The sequence below is a fragment of the Xiphophorus maculatus genome, chromosome 19 (genome assembly GCF_002775205.1).
Source record: "Xiphophorus maculatus strain JP 163 A chromosome 19, X_maculatus-5.0-male, whole genome shotgun sequence".
NCBI lineage: Eukaryota > Metazoa > Chordata > Actinopteri > Cyprinodontiformes > Poeciliidae > Xiphophorus > Xiphophorus maculatus.
This window is the reverse complement of record NC_036461.1, coordinates 20,352,801-20,373,524: the sequence shown is the minus strand read 5'-3', so window position 1 is coordinate 20,373,524 and position 20,724 is coordinate 20,352,801. Positions and strand designations below refer to the sequence as shown.

Here is a 20,724-nt window from a genome sequence, read left to right as displayed (position 1 = left end):
TATATACATATTAAACCAAATGTAGAACCAGATTTGTGGAATTCCACAATTCTCTCACTGAGATCTGGTTAATTTGTATTTTTTTATAACGGAAAAAAATCATTTTCTTTTAATTCAAATCTAAATCATCACTCAGACTTACAAAGCTACATAATCATCATCATCATCATCATCGAGGCTTTCCCAAACTTTTTAAAAACCACAATCTTGTATTTTTGTGAACTTCTGAATTTGAAAATAAATTACTTTAATAAAAACCTTAGAACAGCTAAACTTGGTGAAATTTTATCAGAATAAAAAGTCAATGAAATAAATACACACCAGGTTTAAAATGATGCAATAAAATTTTTTTATTATGACAAAAACACTGTCACTACTCAATTTCATCCTGTGTCATTTACTCCTGTAATGGTTCAAACTATGTTTTAATTTTACATGGAAACATTTTTACCAACCAAAGGTAATGAGGCCCGTTAATCATCAGCTCGTCTTCCACAAGACCGAGGAGCATTCCAGAGGTTTCTCTGACAAACAAAAACATTTGCTGAAAAGTTCAACTACTCCTTTATACTCACAATTTACCTTCAATGTTTTTCTTGAAGGACAAACTGTATTTTATTTGTTGGTGCAAAGCAGCAAAAGACAGGGTTTGCCCCACCTCCTCCACCTGCAAGGAGGAGAAGAGTTTCCTCTTCTGTATTAAGGCATCAGCTGGGGGGGAGGTCACATGTTGTTAAATCCCATCATGCCTTTCATGTTGCCGGCTGCTCCTTGCTGGAACTGGCGCATCATGGACTGAAGGCCAGCCATGCCCCCTAAAACACACAAGCATAACAGAATGATACAAAGTTTAACTGTTTGACTGATGACATGTTTAAATATGTGCAGAAAAAAAATAACGAAGCAAAACTCATCCAGCTGGTGGAGTCTATTTTAACTCCAACTGCTTTTAAAACCAAATCTGGATTGTTGAAAGAAACAAGTTTTTAAAAAGTCCATATGATCTTGTTTTTTGAGCACTTGGTGTTAATGTCTAGGGCAGGGGTCTCAAACTCAATTTACCCTAACCTTAATTACGTTACATTGATCAGCGACTTCCGGGTCTAGACTGGATGCTGAAGGGAGCGGCCGTGGAAATTGCGCATGTACCGCATGCAAATAATGACAAATAGAAAATGCAAATAGGCCCGGCCGATGTCCCGCCCCCGAGAGCAACATACTCCACCGTGATTGGTAAGTTCGTTCAGCTCCGCACACAACACTGAAAAGTGCCAATTATATCAAACTCGCGGGCCCACTAACATTAAACTTTCATATTAAGGCAGGGGCCACAAACTATCGTCCCGAGGGCCGCAGTTGGCCTGCGGGCCGCGAGTTTGAGACCCCTGGTCTAGGGCATAATAATACATTTTATTCTGTTTTTTTAGTAATTTTTCCAGCTTTGTGCATGAAAGTCTGTTTTATGTTTATTTTTTACAACTCATTTACAAGCGAGTTAGATTCATTTACAAAGTACTTTTATATTTTCTGGAATTAAAGAGAAAATGAATAAAAGTTGTCATCAATTAAACTTAAATCTGTTCAGACAGTGCAAGCTGACGATGCTGCCAACAGACTTTAGGCAGGACATGTTGGAACAGTTCACTCATTTATTATTCTGATCTGTAAAATTCCTCAACAGCTGATCCTCTTGACCTCGGCCCCTCTTACTGACTTAAGGAGTTTTTGTAACTTAAAGCATAACATACAACACACAACACATATGACATACAACTAAATCTTATTAAAAGCAAAGTTAATACATCAGATCTAATATTCCTGGCTGAATAGTGTCAAGCAGTTTCTTTGTAAAAGCTAATTACTATAACTCTGTGAAAGCTTCTTTAACTTGTGGGGTTTCCTAAAGATTAATACTTGGTCCATTATTATTTCTATTTGAAATACTTTCTCTAGCAGGCATGCAGAATAAAAAATAAATAAACAACCTCTTTTCATTTTATGACAACAAACTGTAGTAAAATTAGTTTATACAATACCAGGCTGTGATGTTAACATTCCTCATCAACTGTCTGAGACTGATTCACTGGATTTACTAAGGCATTTATTTCTCTACATCTTTCAACTCCTTCACATCTGTTTTTGAGTCTTATGTCCTGTGATTTTTATGAGCTCTTTATAATTAAAGAATTCTTTCATTAAGCAATGGTGCGAAGTGAGCTGTGGATGAATGTTCACTGTGGGAGGTTTGCTGGAGAGCAGGTCTTACCCATATGATGCAGGACCCGAGGGTCCATCATTTTGGCCATCTGCTGGTTCAGTTTGGCCATCTGAGATGGGTTCACGTTTTTGGACATGTCTCCTCCTGGAACACCAAACATCACAAACATATCAGCACGGAGATCTGACGTAAAATCCAAGGATGCTCATATTTTCTAAAAACCTTGCAGTTGTTTATGTTCTTGCTCTACTTTCAGGTCATGATTTTGGAAATGTCGCATACTCAAATAACACTTCATCTTTCAGCAGATTTTACAAAGTGATTCATAGTTTTGCACATTCACGCAGTCCTCCTTTAAAAGTGGCTATTAAATATCCAGACATGTTATCTCCCTCCGGTCAGAAACTGATAAGCGAGGGAAGACGTGTTGTTCTGTGGTTTGCTTAAACACAGTTAGCACAGCTAGCATAAAACATTACTCTTCTGATTAAGAAACATTGTATCACTACATCAGAACCAGATCAAAGTCTCCTCTAGGCATGAATTGTGGCTCACTGGTACCTTTGAATAGTCCTTTGATGCCTCCCATCTTCTTCACCATCTGAGCAAACTTAGTGTACTGAGTGAGTAACTCCTGAACGTCTCTGGTGGCAACTCCAGATCCACGGGCCACTCTCTGGATCCGGTTGGGCTGCTTACTGAACAGCTTCGCCCCATCTTTACTGTCCAGTTCTGTAAAGGAAACTTGGTCAGATCAGTCAGAGACTTCACCCTCTCCGTAAATCTTTCATTCAGGTTGAGTTAAGTCAGAAATCCAGTTCAAACTAACGTCTACATTCAGATCTGCTTGACAAAAAATGCAGAGAACAGTGGAGAGAGTAAGTGTCACAGTGTGTGTTACCCTGGTCATTCATGCTGTCCATGATGGTCATGAGTTTCTTCAATCTGGCCATTGATTCCTGTTCGTTTCCTTTACTCATGAAATCTGTACCAAAACCGGGAATCATACCCTGAACGCAACACACAGATCCACAGTCAGGACAGACAGAGACACAAGTCCTCTTCAAGGTTCTCGGGTCAATCATCAATAAGGTCATTATGTATTAGATTATAGAATATCAGCCCGTTTGAACATTGTATAGTCAGGATTATATACAACTTATGGAATTAACAGCATCTACTCATACAGACGCTGAATCAACAGTTTTGCTATTTACATGTCAACAGAAATCTAGAACCTGCAATGAAAAAAATTCAAACAGCAAGAAGAGAACAGGCAGCCAAAGACCTTAAAGGCGACCTATTAAGCAAAATTCATACTTTGAACGTTTATATACTTCCAGTTGGGTCTTTATTGCTTTTAACTACAGACCAAGTACTTTAAGAAAAAAACAGCAATTCTTTTGGCAGTAAGTTTATGCTTTTTGGTGTCTGGAAACATGAGCTGTTTCAAAGACCTTCCGATTGTTAAGTTACAATGTGCCTTAACACATTAACCCTAGCTGAGCTAAAGCACTCTTGGTCAGTTGGTTTAACCGCTGAAGCAGTTTATTGAATTTAAAGTGACAGAGGCCCTAAAACGGCTCATTCTGAACGGAGCAGACTGAAATCTCATCATCTCAGAATGATCTGTGCGCCAAATGTGATGAACTTGTTTTGTCATCCACAGACCTGTCCCGACCTGTTCAAGGAAGCATAATAGGTCACCTTTAAGATAATTTGACCTTTAAGATAATTTGAGAGGAAGTCTTCAGTTACCATAATTTGTCCGAAGGGCCCCATCTTCATGATGTTCTGGAACTGCTCGTACATGTCCCTGAGCGTGAACTGACCTGCAGGTCAGAGATCAGGAGTGAGTTGCCGTGTCTGCAGCAGGTTCTGCAGCGGAGGCGTCTGGATTCTCACCATGTTTCAGTTTGTCTATCAGCTCCTCGTTGTCATCCAGCTTTAGCTCGTTCACTCTGTCGATCAGTCCTTCAATATCACCCATTCCTGCAACACAAACCGTCTTTTGACTTGATGCAGAACTCTGGCTGCGTGTCTGCATGTGTTCAACAGCAGATTTAAATGTAGAGGTGGGAAATAACAACAATAAAGAACTAAAGGACTTTATTCTGTGGGACTTTGGGACTTGTAGTCTGTGGGATGTTAACAGACTACATGAGAAATAAAAATATAATGTTCAGTTGCATCCCGCCCACCTGACTTCAACATGAACATTGTGTGGTTGAGGTCTCACTCAGTTTTCCTGAGCTATGTTCGTAGTTCTGCTGCTAAAGGCTAACGCTGCTAGAGGAGATATCTGCCATTTTTCTAAAGTTTTTTAAAAAATTATTTTTATTACAAAATATCTTTGAACTTGAATTGAATTAAATCATTGTTCCTACAGTATTCAAGACAAGACTCAAAGAGATTTTCAAATCCTATTGATCAACTTAAAGCAGTTATTTTTGACAGAGGTCAGGTCCGAAATACAGAAGGACAGGTGGATGGATGGAAAAAGACTATCCATCCATAGTCTTTTGAAAACAAGCCTCATGTTTCATCACCGCTGCCATCCTGTAGTTCGGAGACAATGTGCAACAACAGTGTGTCGAGCCAGCACTAATTAGATAAGATGGAGGCTAATAACGCTTTTGCTTCTGGATATAGATTTGGGATATAGACTATATTCCATGTGGGATATAGACTCACATAGTCTATATCCCACATTTTTCAGGATATAAAATGTGCAAACAAAACAAATTTTCCAAACTCTTTTCCGTGTCCACAGTTATCCAGAACTTATCCAGTCTGTGCTGGAACCCTGACGATTCTTACTATTTGGGTAGATCTTTGTTTTTTTTATGAAGCGCTACGAGATGGAATTACATATGATCCAAATTATGATCCAAATTTAACTCTAACTCCACTGAGCTACCGTGAAAAGAATCCCTGCAACCTGGTTAGAAAGAAAGGTAATTTTCCCCAGAGGCAGCGATCAGATGTTAGTAAGACTAACACTAACCCTCATCTAGTTAACAGTGTTACATTCTTGGTAGAACCAGCAGGTGCAGTCAGAGCAGAAACACAGGAAGTTTTTACCCAGCAGTTTGCTGATGAAAGGCTGAGTCTTAAACGGCTCGAAGTCGTCGATGTGTTCCCCTGTTCCGATGAAGATGATGGGACTCCTGGTGGCCGCCACACTAACAACAGAACGTCACAGAGTGAGGGTAAACCATCGGCTCGCGGACCAACCAGCCGTGCAGCGCCGTGCAACAGAGGTTCTTACGCGCTCAAAGCTCCGCCTCCTTTGGCGTGTCCATCTAGCTTTGTGACGATGACCGACGCTACGTCCACTTTGTCTTTGAAAGCTTTAGCCTGGGCTTCGCAGGCCTGACCGATGGAAGCATCCATCACGTACACAATGTTATCAGGTTGCTATGGGAACAGAGAAAGGAGGAGCTTAAATATGTCATAACAGTAGAGGAAAAAAAGTCCTTACACACCAATAACTCTTAAGACACTAGAGATGCAACAAACAGTTATTAATATCTGTATTGAAAAAATTATAGATTAGGTATCGGTGACAATGTTCCCGTTCCATGAGGGCAGATCTATTCAGTCTAATTCTATGCTTTGTGCTCGGAATAACATCATGCTTTATTTATTTTACATTATATTTAGAATTTCTAATTGCTCTTTCTGAACCATTAAAAGGTTTGTCACAGTTTATTTTTACACGTTTGACCAAGGTAGTCATCCTGTCCTTTTATCAGTTTGTTTCTTTATTATTCATTTCACATTGGCTGTTTTACTCCTAACTGCAGACTGAACAAATGAAAGTTGTTTTTTTTCCCATCTTTGACCAAGCTAGTGAAGCTATTAGTCTATTTCGTTGTGCTGTTCTGGTGCAGACATATCAGATAAATTAGTAATTCAGTACATTTATGTCTGTGTTTAAAAAAAATGCTTTAGGTCAATTCAGCTGTTTTTCTGTATCATACTGGCTGGTACTAAACCTCAGAAAAAAAGTGGATTGGTGCATCCTTACTTCCGTCCAGCCGATCCCCTGTGGTGCTGAGTTCAGGTACTCACCACTGCGTTGGAGACTTGCAGCATCTCCTCAAACAGTGAATCCTCCTGTTTGTGTCTTCCACTTGTGTCCACGATGATGATCTCAAAGTTTTCGCCTTTGAATTTCTCGACGCCTTCTGCGGCGATCACCACAGGATCCATCTCAGTGTAACTGAACCCAACACAAATAGGGAACCATCAGGAGAATGAGGGAGAGAGGGGGAAATTACAAACAGGGGAAGCAGCACAGGAACACTCACCTGCCATAAAAAGGTATTCTGGCTTTGGTGGCGTTTTGTTTGAGCTGATCGAAGGCACCTTGGAGATAAGAGAGGGGTTTTCACACCAAAGAGAAGATGTTTGTTTATTTATAGATCATCTGGGTAAAGAGTGACACACCATGCTAGCTAATGCTACAGGCAGTGTGTGTGCCGACCTGCTCTGAAGGTGTCGGCGCAGATCAGGCAGGTCTTCCAGCCTTTTCTCTGGTAATAATAAGCGAGCTGCCGGGAGAACAACACTGCTGTTAGTGGAACACAGACATGAAGGTCTAGCAGCTGTGACACAGTGGTCAACATTTAGCTGATCCTTCAGCTTTTTGCAAATCTGAAATCGCAGAAATTTACGCAAAATCAGCAGATCTCTGACCTTTTTTTTTTTACATCAACACATAAATGTGAGTTTATTGCAAATTTTCCGCAAAAAACGTTGGGCTTAAGTGTCTGCTACCTCCCACCTGCAGGTGCCAGTGTTTTTTACTTCTACTACTCTGCCGCCTCAGTTATCAAACATAATCAGTATGGTGAGAAGCAAAAATAATAATAAATTGGGCTAATTAAGTTCTTTAAGGAATAAAAATATTTGTTTGATCTATCTGTCTGCTTGTTATTTTTTCCTCTCCTTTCAAACTCTACACATAGAATTAAAAGAAATGTAATGAGGAAAAATATCACAAAATTCCTTGCAAATATTTCTAAACTGATACAACAAAATAAATAATAAAAATGGATAATAATAATAAAAAAAGCTCAATTCTGGAGAAACATTTTAGGATGATCTGGGTTCAATCTGGAGGTGAGAAATACATTTCATCACAGCCTTTTTTAAACACAAAGAAGAAAGCAAGGAGGTAGTTAAAGGCATTATTATGCATTTTCCTTGCATTTAGTGGCATTTTGTAGCACAAATAAAATCAATCCAAACTAGCATGTAACCTTTAACATGCTAGCAATTTTATTTAATTAGGAAATTAATTAAGGACAACACACTAAATGTTCAGGCATTTTCACAGGCAATTCCACCAAATACAGAGGAAATGGATGCAATCTTCTGATTTTGTAGACATTAAAAAAAATTTCAAATAATGCCTCGTCCAGGGATTTAGCAAATAAATATTTTGTTATTTCTAAGTGTGTTAAAACAAGAAAGAATTTGATTTTCCATATATTTCATGTAAATATCTGGTTTCAACTGAATTACTTGCACAATTTACTAAATTGTGCAAGTAATTTACTTTTTACTAAAAGGGAGAATATTTTTTAAATATATTCTTTATATATATATATCTATATATTCTTTCCGGGGAAGACCCAGGACATGCTGGAGGGACTATGTCTCTCGGCTGGCCTGGGAACACCTCGGGATTCCCCCGGAAGAGCTGGAAGAAGTGGCCGGGGAGAGGGAAGTCTGGGCCTCCCTTCTGAAGCTGCTACCCCCGCGACCCGACCTCGGATAAGCGGAAGAAGATGGATGGATGGATGGATTCTTTAAATATATAAATATTTTTTAAATATATTTTTTAAATATATATATAAGCTTAATTAAGCTTTTAATTAAAAGCTTAATTAAAATTAATTTCAGCAGTCAGTCTTGTCTGGATTCCATCAGAATGCCACATCTAAACCAAGTGACTCCAAATTGAAACTCATCTCAGGTTGTGGGAACATTACGTATCCACATTATGTATCTGGGGGCTCAACAGATGTTCATTCAGATTTAGTTGGAACTAAGACAAACATCTGTTTCCTCTGTTAATTCCATTATTATTGCTCATTTCGACATATGCTTTTTCTCAATGTGCATAAAAAAGTTTTTATAACTTTTAGTTTTTTTGTGCCGAGCATACTTTAGGAAATTACAGTAAACGAGTTCGGTTTTACTTTCCTCTGATCATAACATTCGCTCAGAGTTTCTGGGGACTGTTTCACATCCTGATTGTTTCAAATGTTCTTTTCTCTACATCATTGAAGGTTTTGGTGCTACTATTCAAGGGTTTGACCACAATACTGAACAATTATGATAACAGAAGCTTCAAATAAGGATGAGGAAAATGTTCCATAAGGTCTGATCAGCTTTAAGTCTGTGAACATAAGTAATGAGAGAAAACAGCCCTTGCTAGTTGTTTAGAAGAACTGTAAAATGTATGTTTTGTTTTAGGAGAGTGTGTGTCAGGTGTGTCCAGTCACCTTGGAGCAGGTTGTAGTTTTGCCACTGCCTTGCAGACCAACAAACATGATGACGTTGTTCTTGCCTTTAGTCGGAGTCCAGGCCTTCACGCCGGGATCGACCAGCTGAAACAGAGCACACACATGTCACACACACGTCACACACACACATAGCATCTGGACCGTTCTCATGACTCATGGACCTACCTTCACCAGCTCCTTGAACACAGCGTGTTGGATCATCCTCCTCTTGTTCAGGCCTGAGGCCATCTCCTCCAGGTCTATGGCGGACCTGCAGGTGGAAGACAGACGGTCAGCTAACAGCCCGGTTCCGCCCAGAAGAAGGGGACCAGAACCCGGCTGCACCACGCTTACTTGACGTTTTCCCTCAGTTGTTTGACCAGTTTGATGTTAACGTCTGCCTCCAGGAGAGCAGCACACACCTCCTTCAACATGGCGTTCAACACCTGGGGAAAAAAAAAAACCTCCTGAAAATAGCATCTGAAGAACCACACTCCCATTTCTCCTTTAGGAACCAAATCCAACCGTTTCCCTCCTTCTTTGTGGACAAACTGAAAATGTAATTTATCACAAAAGGTTTAAATTCAATTAAAACTAGGATCCTGAATGTGTTACCTTTAAAGAAAACCTAGATAAACACAATCTAAACATCTCATTTAGTCCACCATTTCTTTTTTTCCCCCCTCTAAATGTAAAAGTGCACCATAGCACAAGATGCTGCATTTTTCTAAAAGATTTATTAAAAGACAAACAGAAGCTTTGTCCAATATAATATTTGAAGGGAAAAGCTGATTTAATGTCTCCTTTTATACATTACCCTGAAGGACCATTTCTGGAAATTATTCATGAAATTCTTTCACCTTGTTTTTAAGAGAGAGCAGTTGGTATTACACAGATCTGGATTTCACTAATATTTCAGCACAAATACAATACATTAATAAAGTCAACATTAGATTTAGATGCACTAAAAATTTCATTTTCTTCAAGAAAAAGAATCATGGTTATTGAACTTGAAGCTGCAGCTGGACTCACCAGGTCTGATACCAGGTTGTGTGCAACACCTGGATTCACAGCAGATGTTTCAAAATGTTTTAAAGCCACAATGAGCTGTTTGAGTTTTTATGAGGGTTTGAAACCTTGAAGCAGGAATCAGTACAACTTCACATGATTCATAAAGCTTCACCAGCACACCACTGGTTAAATGCCTTTAGCATCTTATATTAGCAGCTTGCACCACTAGTGTGAGCTTAGGGCTGGACGATAAATCGATTTTATCCGTCTTGGTTCAGAGTGATGTCAGCCTGCCAGTCCAGGTCCTACCATCTTGTCTTATAAGTAAGTATATATTTTAACTTTGAATTCAGATGAACTCTCAGAAGTGATGATGGAAGCAAAAAATTTTTTTGAAAATACTTTCTGTAATTTGTCATTTCTTCTTTTAAAAATAAGCAAGGGAAAAATATCAACTAAAATCAAAAATCTATGATGGCATATTAGAGCCATTGTGGAGATTAATCTCAGACTTTGTGAGTTTTGTTTGTTTTCTTGCAAATTTTCAATTTTTGGAGCTCAGAAAATTTCTGAGATCTCAAAAACTTCTGACATTTTGGCAGAAACGTACTCCTATTTTTTCCTATCTACAACAGTTCTAATACACAGTCATAAAAAAAAACCAGATGTGCTTTGAAGGAAATCTGAGATTTTATTTTTAAGCCAGCTCAACATGAGCCTCAGTAGAGAACACAGCTCCCTTTCTAGAACAAGTCAAACTGAATCAAACTTGTAAGGTTTCTTCCCTCTGTAGCAGTTTCCAGAACAAAGAGTAGTGTTTAGTGCCACGCTGTGCGTCCTACCTCTTCATTGATGATGGTGGCGTTGCTGAGTGACCTCAGCGCCGAGGTGATCTTCCTTCCCAGGTCGGCCAGCACCATGATGGCACTCTGAAGTAAACCTGGAAGAGCCCACAGGAACACACAGACATGTACAACATCAGCAACAAAACTAAGATCCTGTTGGCTGCTACACTCACTGCTTACCCTACCAGCCTGTTGCCACGTCAACCCTCACTGATCACAGAACAGACTTCACTCTATGCTATGATTTTTTATCTTGTTGTCATTGTATCAAACAGAAATTGTGCAGCTGATGCAACCTAAGTGTGTGTGAGGTCAAAATGTGCATTTACTGTCGGGATGAGTGTGTGTTGTGGAGGGGGGACCCCCAGGTAAGAACCCTCAGTGAGTCAGGAGACTGCTGCTTCCCACAGCCACAGCTTCTACACAGAAAAGAAAAAAACTATGTGAATTAATCTCCTCTGTGACAGAGCGTGAAAACAGACAAGCTGAAACAATGATGTAATCAGATGAATGTAAATACACACAGACCAAATACGCTTTTATTTATTATTTTTGTTTGTTTTGCTCAACTTTGGATAATTAAAACATCTCCCAGGTCTTTACAAAATTAAAGTTTATTGGTCTTTAATAGAGCAACCTTGACTTATTATACCATTATCTATATTCTATATTATTTGAAAATAGTGTCCAAACAACAATAATATTGTTTATCGCAATAATTTCTGGGATAGTTTATGGCCCAGGAAAATATGGTATGATGACAGCTCTAACTATGACCACAAATTTGTGAAGTGGAAGGAAAATCCATGACAAATAACTCAAAAACTGAACCAACTCAGAGGCTAAACGTAGCTCCTACTGAAAGTCATTTTTAAAAAGTCTTGGAAATTTCTGGAATTCCACATTTTTTCTTAGAATTTTACTTTGGTACGATAAAGATTATTCATAAAGCAGCAGTTAGTCTTTAAGACACAAAATGATAAGAGAAGAGAAGAGTTAGTGAGTCTAGTTTGCCTTTCCACTGGAACATGGTGGAAAGGCAAAAAGGAGAATTATTCTCCATAAAACATTCACAAAATGGATATTTTTATGAATATCCATTTTATGAATATTCAACAGCAGGCACTGCTTCTCTGTCCTGTTTGGGTTTTCTGTACCTCCCTATTTTATGATGGTCACTTTGCCAGATCAAACAAGTAGCCAATCACAGTGAATTACTGTCAGCTGAGTGTCCACATTAATATAAAACAGATCAAATAGAATAAGAAGACCAGCATGGCTCCATGGCGTAACAAATCACAATAATGAAATCAATAAGGTGAATAAATAAGGTATGAATAAACATGCTGATGCTGTGTGGTGATTAATTCAGTATTGCACAGTTCATCATGAAATTCTTAATCCAGTCTAGGTTGCGTGATTGGTTCAACAGATTACTGGGGCCGTATTTGTTTTTTTATGACTCATTTTGTTTCGGGTAGGACCCAATCATAGTCCATAGAAAGCAGCAACACTCCTAGCATCGGGGTCAACCACACTTCCTCACTAACACACCTATCTGAAATAAAGCAACAAGTCGTCCAGATTCAAGTTTACCATAGAAAACGTGCAACAAGGTGAAGCAGGGAGAATTAAATGTTTGGCCTGCATGCAAAACTCTATGAAACTAACACCTCGCATCACTCTACACACACCATCATAATGGTGATAAACGGTGAAGGCAGCGTTATGCTGTGGCCAGAATTAACGCTTGAATATTGACAAAGTATATATCCAGGAGAATCCTGGAGGAAAACCTGTTGGAACCTTTAGGTTACTTTCGTAACCCCGGTTCTCTGAGTAGCATGAGTGAGTGTCTCACTATGGGAACGCCCTGGGCGTGACCTCATCAGAAGCTCCAATTACACTCCACCAGCCCTGATTGGCTGGGGATAAGTCTGTCAGTGCCAGGGAGAGGGGGCATGTCCCACCCCCCTACCTATATATAGGACTGGCCCTGCACAGACAGATCATTCAAAAAACTCACACCCTCTTCCTCGCTACAAATGAGCAAGGAGGGTGGCTAGGTGAGACACTCACTCATGCTACTCAGAGAACCGGGGTTACGAAAGTAACCTAAAGTTCTCTTTCATAGCATTCGTTTCGTGTCTCACTATGGGAAAATCCTGACTCCCGGATTGCGATGCAGACCCAAGACCGACTGCTGACAATATGAGTCATTGATGGGTGCTTGGTGGCACTGATGCCAAGCTGAGCACTGAATGAGCCAGCGGTTGAGCTGTGACATCAAGCTTATAAAACCGAGCAAATGTATGGGGAGAAGCCCAGCTAGCTGCGGCACAGATCTCCTGGATGGAAACTCCTCTAAAAAGGGCCCATGAGGTGGTCACCCCTCGTGTAGAGTGGGCACGAAGGCCCTCAGGCGGCTGCTGTCCCTTAGAGGTGTAAGCTAAAGCAATTGCAGCAACTATCCAATGTGAAAGTCGCTGTTTTGATACAGGTTTACCAAGGTGACCTTTCGCCCAAGAAACAAACAGCTGGTCACTTTTCCTCAATATTTTGGTCCTATCCATATAAGTGTGCAGGGCCCGAACTGGACAGAGTCCATGAAGACGCTCCTGCATCGCTGAGGAAAAAGGTGGGGGGCTAAAAGACACCAAGTCTATTGCCGAACATGACCCCAACACCTTGGGCAAAAAGGCAGGATTAGGAATTAAGGTCACCCTTCTATTCCCTGCAGAGAATTTGATACAAGCTGGGTTCACTGAAAAAGCATGGAGCTCACCCACCCGCTTAGCCGAAGTAAGTGCCAGTAAAAGCGCTGTCTTCAGAGTAACAAATCTCAAATCCACCTGTCCCAGGGGCTCAAATGGAGCATCCATCAGAGCATCCAGAACCAGAGGAAGGTCCCACGATGGGGCAAGGGGTTTAGAGACAGGAAGCCGACGACGAACTCCCTTCATAAACTGGCAAACCAAGGGGTGCTGTCCCACGGTTTTCCCACCAAAACCAACATGGCAAGCTGAGATTGCTGCCAAGTACACTTTTATGGTGGAAAAAACCTTACCCTTATCCAGCAGGTCCTGCAGGAAAGTCAAAATGGTAACTACAGAGCACTGAATGGATATTTCCTGTGCTTCTGCACACCATTTTTCAAATATGGCCCATTTGCAGTCATACAGAGACCTGGTGGTGGGGGCCCTTGCACTTTGGATTGTCTCAATAACATTGTGTGGGAGGCCTACAGAGTGTAAATTTAACCACTCACAGGCCAGGCCCATAGTGCCAGCCTTTCTGGGTGGGGGTGGAGGATTTCCCCCCCCGCCTGAGACAGCAGGTCCCGGCGCAGAGGTAGAGGCCATGGTTCTCCCTGGAGAAGCTGGATTATCTCTGCCAACCAGTGCTTCGATGGCCAGTGAGGTGCAATGAGAATCATTGACAAGCCTTCGGCTCGAACTCTGGCTATCGTCGGCAAAATGAGGGCTACAGGTGGGAATGCATACAGGAGAGCTCGAGGCCACTGGTGGGAGAGAGCATCCACCCCCAAAGGTGCTTCCCGGTCGTGAAGGGAGAAAAACAGAGGACACTGTGTGTTTTCCCGAGACGCAAACAGGTCTATTGAGGCCTGCCCGTAACGCAGCCAGATCATCCTGACTACCTCGGGGTGAAGTCTCCATTCTGCATACAGAGGGTTTCCCCTGGAGAGAAGGTCTGCTCCCCGGTTTAACACTCCTGGGATATGAGTGGCCCTTAGTGACAGAAAAAGATTGCTGCTCCAAGTGACCAGCTTGTGGGCCAGCATATGAAGATGAAGGGATCTTAGACCCCCTTGTCGGTTTATGTATGCCACCACAGTTGTGTTGTCTGTCCGAACTAATACGTGATGACCCTTTAGGAAAAGGAGGAAATGTTTCAGTGTCAGGAGAACAGCCAGCAGTTCCAGATAATTTATATGGAACACACGCATGTGTCTGTCCCATGTCCCATTCACTGACTTCCCTTCGAAGATCCCCCCCCAGCCTGACAGGGAGGCATCTGTCGTCACCACTTTTCTGCTCAGTATAGTTCCCATGGGAACACCCTGAGATAGGAAGTGTACACTTCTCCAGGGACGTAGGGCTGCTCTGCAGGTGGCTGAGACCCTTACTCTGTGGGGGGGGTGTAAGCCCACCATCTGAGAAGCCACCCAACGTTGGACTCCCCTCATATGAAGGCGGCCTAGTGGGACAACGTCTAAAACTGAGGCCATTAGACCCAGTAATCGTCTGCACAGACGGGGAGACACAAAATTTCCCTTGTGGAACAGGGACATGCAGTTCATAAGTGATTTTACTCTCTCCTCTGTGAGTTTCACTCTGGCCTGGGCAGAGTCTAGAAACAGACCGATAAAAGAGATTTTTTTGACAGGGAAATAGGATGCTCTTCTCCACATTTATTTTGAATCCCAGATCCAGCATGTGTTTTGAGAGCAATGTTGTATGATCTGCAGCCTCCCGCTGTGACGGAGCTGCGATCAACCAATCGTCTATGTACGTGGCTACACGTACCCCCTGCTGCCTGAGTGGTGCCACAGCAGCTTCTGTGCATTTCACAAACACCCTTGGGCTCAAGGAGAGGCCAAATGGGAGAACGAGATACTCGTAGCATTTCCCCTGAAATGCAAATCTTAGATATTTCCTGTGTGGTGGATAAATTGGAATGTGAAAATACGCATCCTTCAGATCGATTGATGTGAACCAATCGCCTGGGCGCAGGAAACGTAAGAGGGAAGCGTGTGTCAGCATTCTGAACTTGTATTTTCTCAGATGTCTGTTTAGAGCCCGAAGGTCTAAGATTGCACGCATCCCTCGACCACCTTTCTTTGGGACCAGGAAATATCTGGAGTAAAAACCTGCTTGGCATTTTTCCTGAGGGATTAATTGTATCGCTCTTTTCTCCAATAGAGAGGATATTTCCTCTTGTAGGAAAAAAGCTGCGGAGCCACTGGCCTGCGATTGAATCACTCCCCTGAACTGTGGAGGCGGCAGAGCGAATTGCAGCCGGTATCCACGGTTTATTGTTCTTAAAACCCACTCTGAGTTTGTGCAGTTTGCCCATTTTATCGGTCTCAGTGACAGCGGGCTGACGGGCCAGTTTGTGTTGCATGGGGTAATACCGCCCTCTTGTGGCGCTGGCTTGCAAGACTTCTCGTCTCGCATCGCGCATGCGCAAGGGTTTCCCTCGGTCAAGCGTCTGCTTATGGGGGGGAGAGGCTGTGCACCTATCAGGGAGCGACAAACCATCTCCCCTCTTATTGGTATTTGTTTGTTTTGCAACATTTTTAGCTGCGCCCTCGGCGTTTTGCCTGGATGCGGCAGCTTGTGAAAGTTTAATGTTCTGTGACATAAAACAGTGCTTGTGGGACATGAACTGGGTCCAACGCGGGACATCCCGAACTGAACACGGTTCCCGTTTCGTGCGCGCTGAGCGGGCTCGAACATCCCCTCGTTTGTGCGCCGAACTTTGCTGAACTTTATGGAAGGGCTCGGTAACGGAGCCGCGTCTGAGGGCGAGTCCAGCTCGCTCTCTGACTTCCAAAAAGCTGTCAGGCCAAACGCTTCCTCCTCCTCACCGTCTGGGTGGACCCGGGTGGCGGCTGATCCGAGCGGGCGGCTTCGGGTTTCTTCGGCCACGAGCCCTTAGCAGCAGCGCCTTTCGGAGGAGGGTTAGCGGCCGTCTGGGTCTTCGGCAATTTAGGGATTCTGAAAGTGGGAGGCAAACGCGCCGCAGCCTGGGCAAAGGTTTGGCGCTGGGACGTGGGGCCGGTGGCTGCGTGCACCGGCGCCCGTCTTGGGAGACACAGCTTTAAAGCCTCATCGTCCCTTTTTTTTGTCCTCACACCTCTTTTGCATAGATGTAACAGCTGCACCAAACAGGCCCTGCGGGGTGATGGGGGTATCGAGGAGGTCCTCCTTTTCCCTGGTGGAAAGCGTGGTTAAGTTTAACCATCTAGCTCTTTCCTGTAGAACCATGAGCCCCATAGTTCTCCCCATAGCCTGGATCGCTACCTTATGGAGCTGGAGACAGTGATCAGTGATGATACACACTTCTTCCCACAGTGTAGCGTCCGGTGATGCAGTCATCTCCTCCTCCAGCTCCGCCTGATACGCCATCAGCATGGAAGAAGCGTTCATGGCGCGAACTGATAGAGCGGCCGCCTTGTAGGATTTCTCCGTCAGGTTTGATTGGAAGCGGTCCGCTGCTGAAGGGAGGGATGGAGCCAACCCACCCGAAGACATAGACGTTTTCGGGTGAAGGTGCGCTGCCACCACTGGTTCGACTCGAGGCATTTGGCGGAGACCGTGGTCGTCCATTCCCTCGCAGTCTAGAACCGAGCCACCTGCCACTGGGTGCTTCTCCCTGTACGGTTTGTTGCGCCAGGAAACTGAAAATTCCTCCAGCAACTCAGGGAAGAAAGGCAGGAACTGCTTTCCCGTTCTCTTGGCTTTTGGCAGCTTTTTGCCGTCGAAACGTGATCTTGCTGCTTCAGCCTGAACTTCGGGCCACTGGATATGAAGTTTTGCTGCGGCGCGTTTACACACGTCATGCAGGTCCACATCCAAGGCAGACGAAGAAGAGTCACCATCACCGGCCTGGCTGACGCCCGAAGGTGTAGGTCTTGCGACCCGACCTCGGAGCACAAGAGACGGTTCATCATCTTCTTCTTCGTCGGTGATGAGAAGCTCAGAATCTGCATCCGAGCCTCCGTCGTCACCTGCCATGGGGTAATCGAGCGGGTAAGCTGTGAAGCTATGGCCGCTCACATCCAGTGGCAACGGGTTAACAGCGTCAAGCATATCGCCCCAGCTTGGTCCTGGTTCTGCATCAGGGACCGGTGTCAGTCCTTGAGCCGCCGTTTCTTGGCTAGCTGCAGCAGAAGCCAGGATGGGGTCGCCTCCGGACAGTGTCAATTGACGGGCCAGACGGCGACGCAGCACCTTGAGTGAGAGCCGGCTACAATGAGAGCATTCCTCCGATGACTCGAGGGCTGCTTGGGCATGCCTTAAGCCGAGACACGACACACACATTTGGTGAGTGTCCCAACTCGAAATTTTATTTCCACACGGGCAAGCACGTGGATTTTCGTCCGCTTTAGCGTCTGCCTTTCCGGCGTCCATGCTAACTGCAGGAACGATTTCTGTGAAGTATCGCTACTTCTGCCGGTATTGCTACCAATGGAGTATTGCTACTCCAGTGAAAAACAGTGAAGCGTATTTCTACTCCGCACAGTTATTCACAGATAACAGTGCTGTTTTGCAACAGACTGAACGCTAGTTTTCTCCCGATATAGACTACCAGTCTGGTACAAAGCGCCCGGCGATCGAGTTCGCACTCGTATCTATGGACAGTTAAGCTAAGCTCCAGAACGGCAGGCAAAAGAGAGAAACCAGTCGGGACTTCTGCTCGTAGCGAGAAGAGGTTTTTGAATGATCTGTCTGTGCAGGGCCAGTCCTATATATAGGTAGGGGGGTGGGACATGCCCCCTCTCCCTGGCACTGACAGACTTATCCCCAGCCAATCAGGGCTGGTGGAGTGTAATTGGAGCTTCTGATGAGGTCACGCCCAGGGCGTTCCCATAGTGAGACACGAAACGAATGCTATGAAAGAGAACTGCATTAGACTAGGGTGGAAGTTTAACCTTCCATCAGGAGGACCACTCTGAACATGGAGCCAGAGCTACAGTGAGCAGCATGTTCAATTGCTAGAATGGCCCAGTCAAAGTCCAGAGCTAAACCCAACTGGGGAAAAGAACTGCAGCAAGACGTAAAGAATAATGTTGACAGAAGCTCTCTGTCTGATCTTAAAGAGCTTTACACAAGAAAATGTTGACAACTAGTTCAGAGTTTTTCTTCTATTTTGTCATTTTTCTTTAGCTAGTTTATAACATGAGGTCCCAGTGAGATACATGTAATGCATCTCATCATGTGTGTTTAAAGCAAACACAGGGCTCTATGATGACTGTCAATAAATGAAGAAATCTGTGATTTTTGTAAGGTCGAAAAACATCACCTGTCATTTAGTTTGACTCCAATTCTTATATATTTAAGCTCTTAACATAGTAAACTTATTTTAATTTCCTCTGGAGAGGAAATTAATCAAAAAGTGTTCTTAATCCTGAGCTGTGCTGGGTGAACAGCGGTCCGTTGGACTCCGCTAAAGCCTTCCAGTTTAATCTACATCGTCGCAGAAACTGAGTGACCGACGAGCAAACAAAGCTAAATAAAACCCCAAAATAAAACTAACCAAACTGAGCACGAAGTCAGTCTCTGGTGGACGCCAACAACGAGGCCTCAGATTGGTGGTGTGTGTGTTTTTTCCTCAGCTTATCAACCTGAGGCTCTTCTTCTTCTTTTTATTTTTATGGCGGTTGGCAAACAACTTATAGGTGCATTACCGCCACCTTCCAGATTGGACTATGGATCAGACGTTAACCTACTATAATCTCCCCATAATGCCCGTTCTTCTTAGAAAACAAAAAATACTGCTAAAAACTACATCCCGGGATGATCTCTGAAACAATTCCCTAATATCTAATTTATTTTTATTCCTACTTAAATCTCTAAGTAACATCTCTCTTTCCTGAACATGTTCATTACATTCTAAAAAAAAAAATATGTTGGACTGTTTCTAATTTTTCACAGTAGTTACAACAACCTGTAGTATGCTTATTAATTATTTCAAGAGTGCTATTTAATCCTGTATGTCCAAATCTTATTCTAGATATAACATCTTCTTTTTTAATTCTACTACATTTAGCCGGCGGCTCTCAACAACATCACAGCTGTTTACAGCAGTGCTAAAGACCTAGCAGGTAGCTAGCTGGACTGCCAACAGTTCGCTGTCTTCATCTGGAAACTGTTTCCGGGTCCATTTAGCTCATTATTATCTAAAATGGCGGAAACTGGACCACAAACTAAATGAGGAGAAATGTATCAGTAGTTGTTCAGGCTTACCGAGCGCTCGACACTACAATGTAAACGTAGCCGTTCCCAAACTCCACCAGGGAAGCGTCAAATAAACTGTACTTAACCGGAAGTCCTGCGTCATCATGGGTTGTTTATATTCAGTTTGTGGGTGTAGTAGCGCCGCTTACTGGACTGGCGCATGGAAGTGCTTGTTGAAACGGCCACCTGAACTGTATTTTAAGGTATTTTGGTTGAAAAACGTTCCCCGAGTGTCGTGAAACCATCCACACACTACCCTTTTTAAAACAAAACAAACAAAAAAACAACAAAGCTTTGAACAATTGTACATAATCACGTGGCATGTATGTACAAGAAGATGCGAAGTCTTAGAACTTACAGGTTTAAAGCACATAAAATTATAAGATGACTGCAAAAAAAAAAAAAAAAAAAAAAAAATATATATATATATATATATATATATATATATATATATATATATATATATATATAATTTGTTAGACATCAAACAGAGGAAAAAGAAAAATGACAAAAGCAAAAAGAAAAAAAGGGTAATAGTTCTCATATAATAAATTCAGCTCATTACAGGTGTTAAAGAGCTGTATTCCGTGCTGTGCTCGCTTTTCATCACTTTTAAGGCTCTGAAGTGATTGTCTATTGGCTTTTGAAAAGTCAGGTTTTCTATTTCCTCGTTCACAGGAGTGGATGAAGAATTTGGTCAAGGATCAGCAGGTTGTCAAGTCTGAGGTCGGTTCTTCTGTCTCTGAGGGCGCTGCCAAAAATTACAAGTTTTGCTGAGATCCAGTACCGAATGTTTTCCCAAAATGTTGCAGTGTGCAGATAATAGAAAAAAAGATGGTTTGTTGTTTCAGTGTCATTGTCACAAAAGGTACAGCTGTTAGTGTCAAAGTTGGATCTTTGTCGTAATAATTGCTGAAATAAATAAACAAAAATAAACAAAGCAACATAATATTTATCTAAGCAACATAAGACAAGGTAATAAAAACATTTTTTTTTAAATATACTTCTCATCAATAGGGCCCAACAATGTATTTTTTAAACAAAACTTTTTTTTTTTTTTTTTTACAAATTTAGAAAATTAACAACAAACTTTAGATCCAATACTTTTAACTCCCACCTGTCAAGTTCACACATGATCTTCTTAC

General features: G+C 42.5%; 1 protein-coding gene across 4 annotated transcripts; it reads right to left on the bottom strand.

The window, feature by feature from the left end:
* Positions 1-325: 325 nt before the first annotated feature.
* Positions 326-19,685, bottom strand: srp54 (signal recognition particle 54). 4 transcript variants are annotated; one of them, XM_023353121.1, is made up of 17 exons: positions 19,589-19,685; positions 10,925-11,014; positions 10,593-10,690; positions 9,094-9,185; positions 8,926-9,010; positions 8,740-8,844; positions 6,711-6,777; positions 6,535-6,592; positions 6,296-6,446; positions 5,490-5,638; positions 5,303-5,403; positions 4,124-4,210; positions 3,977-4,050; positions 3,120-3,228; positions 2,780-2,950; positions 2,267-2,362; positions 326-815 (listed from the first exon to the last, which is right to left on the bottom strand). In XM_023353121.1, exons 3-17 carry the CDS (start codon positions 10,668-10,670, stop codon positions 724-726), a joined length of 1,515 nt encoding a protein of 504 aa, XP_023208889.1. In that variant the 5' UTR covers positions 10,671-10,690; positions 10,925-11,014; positions 19,589-19,685; the 3' UTR covers positions 326-723. The 4 variants fall into 4 exon arrangements, with proteins under 4 accessions (XP_023208889.1, XP_023208890.1, XP_023208891.1 ...); XM_023353122.1 differs by having other exon boundaries at positions 724-815; positions 10,593-10,700; XM_023353123.1 differs by having other exon boundaries at positions 724-815; positions 10,925-11,011; positions 19,589-19,676.
* Positions 19,686-20,724: the final 1,039 nt, after the last annotated feature.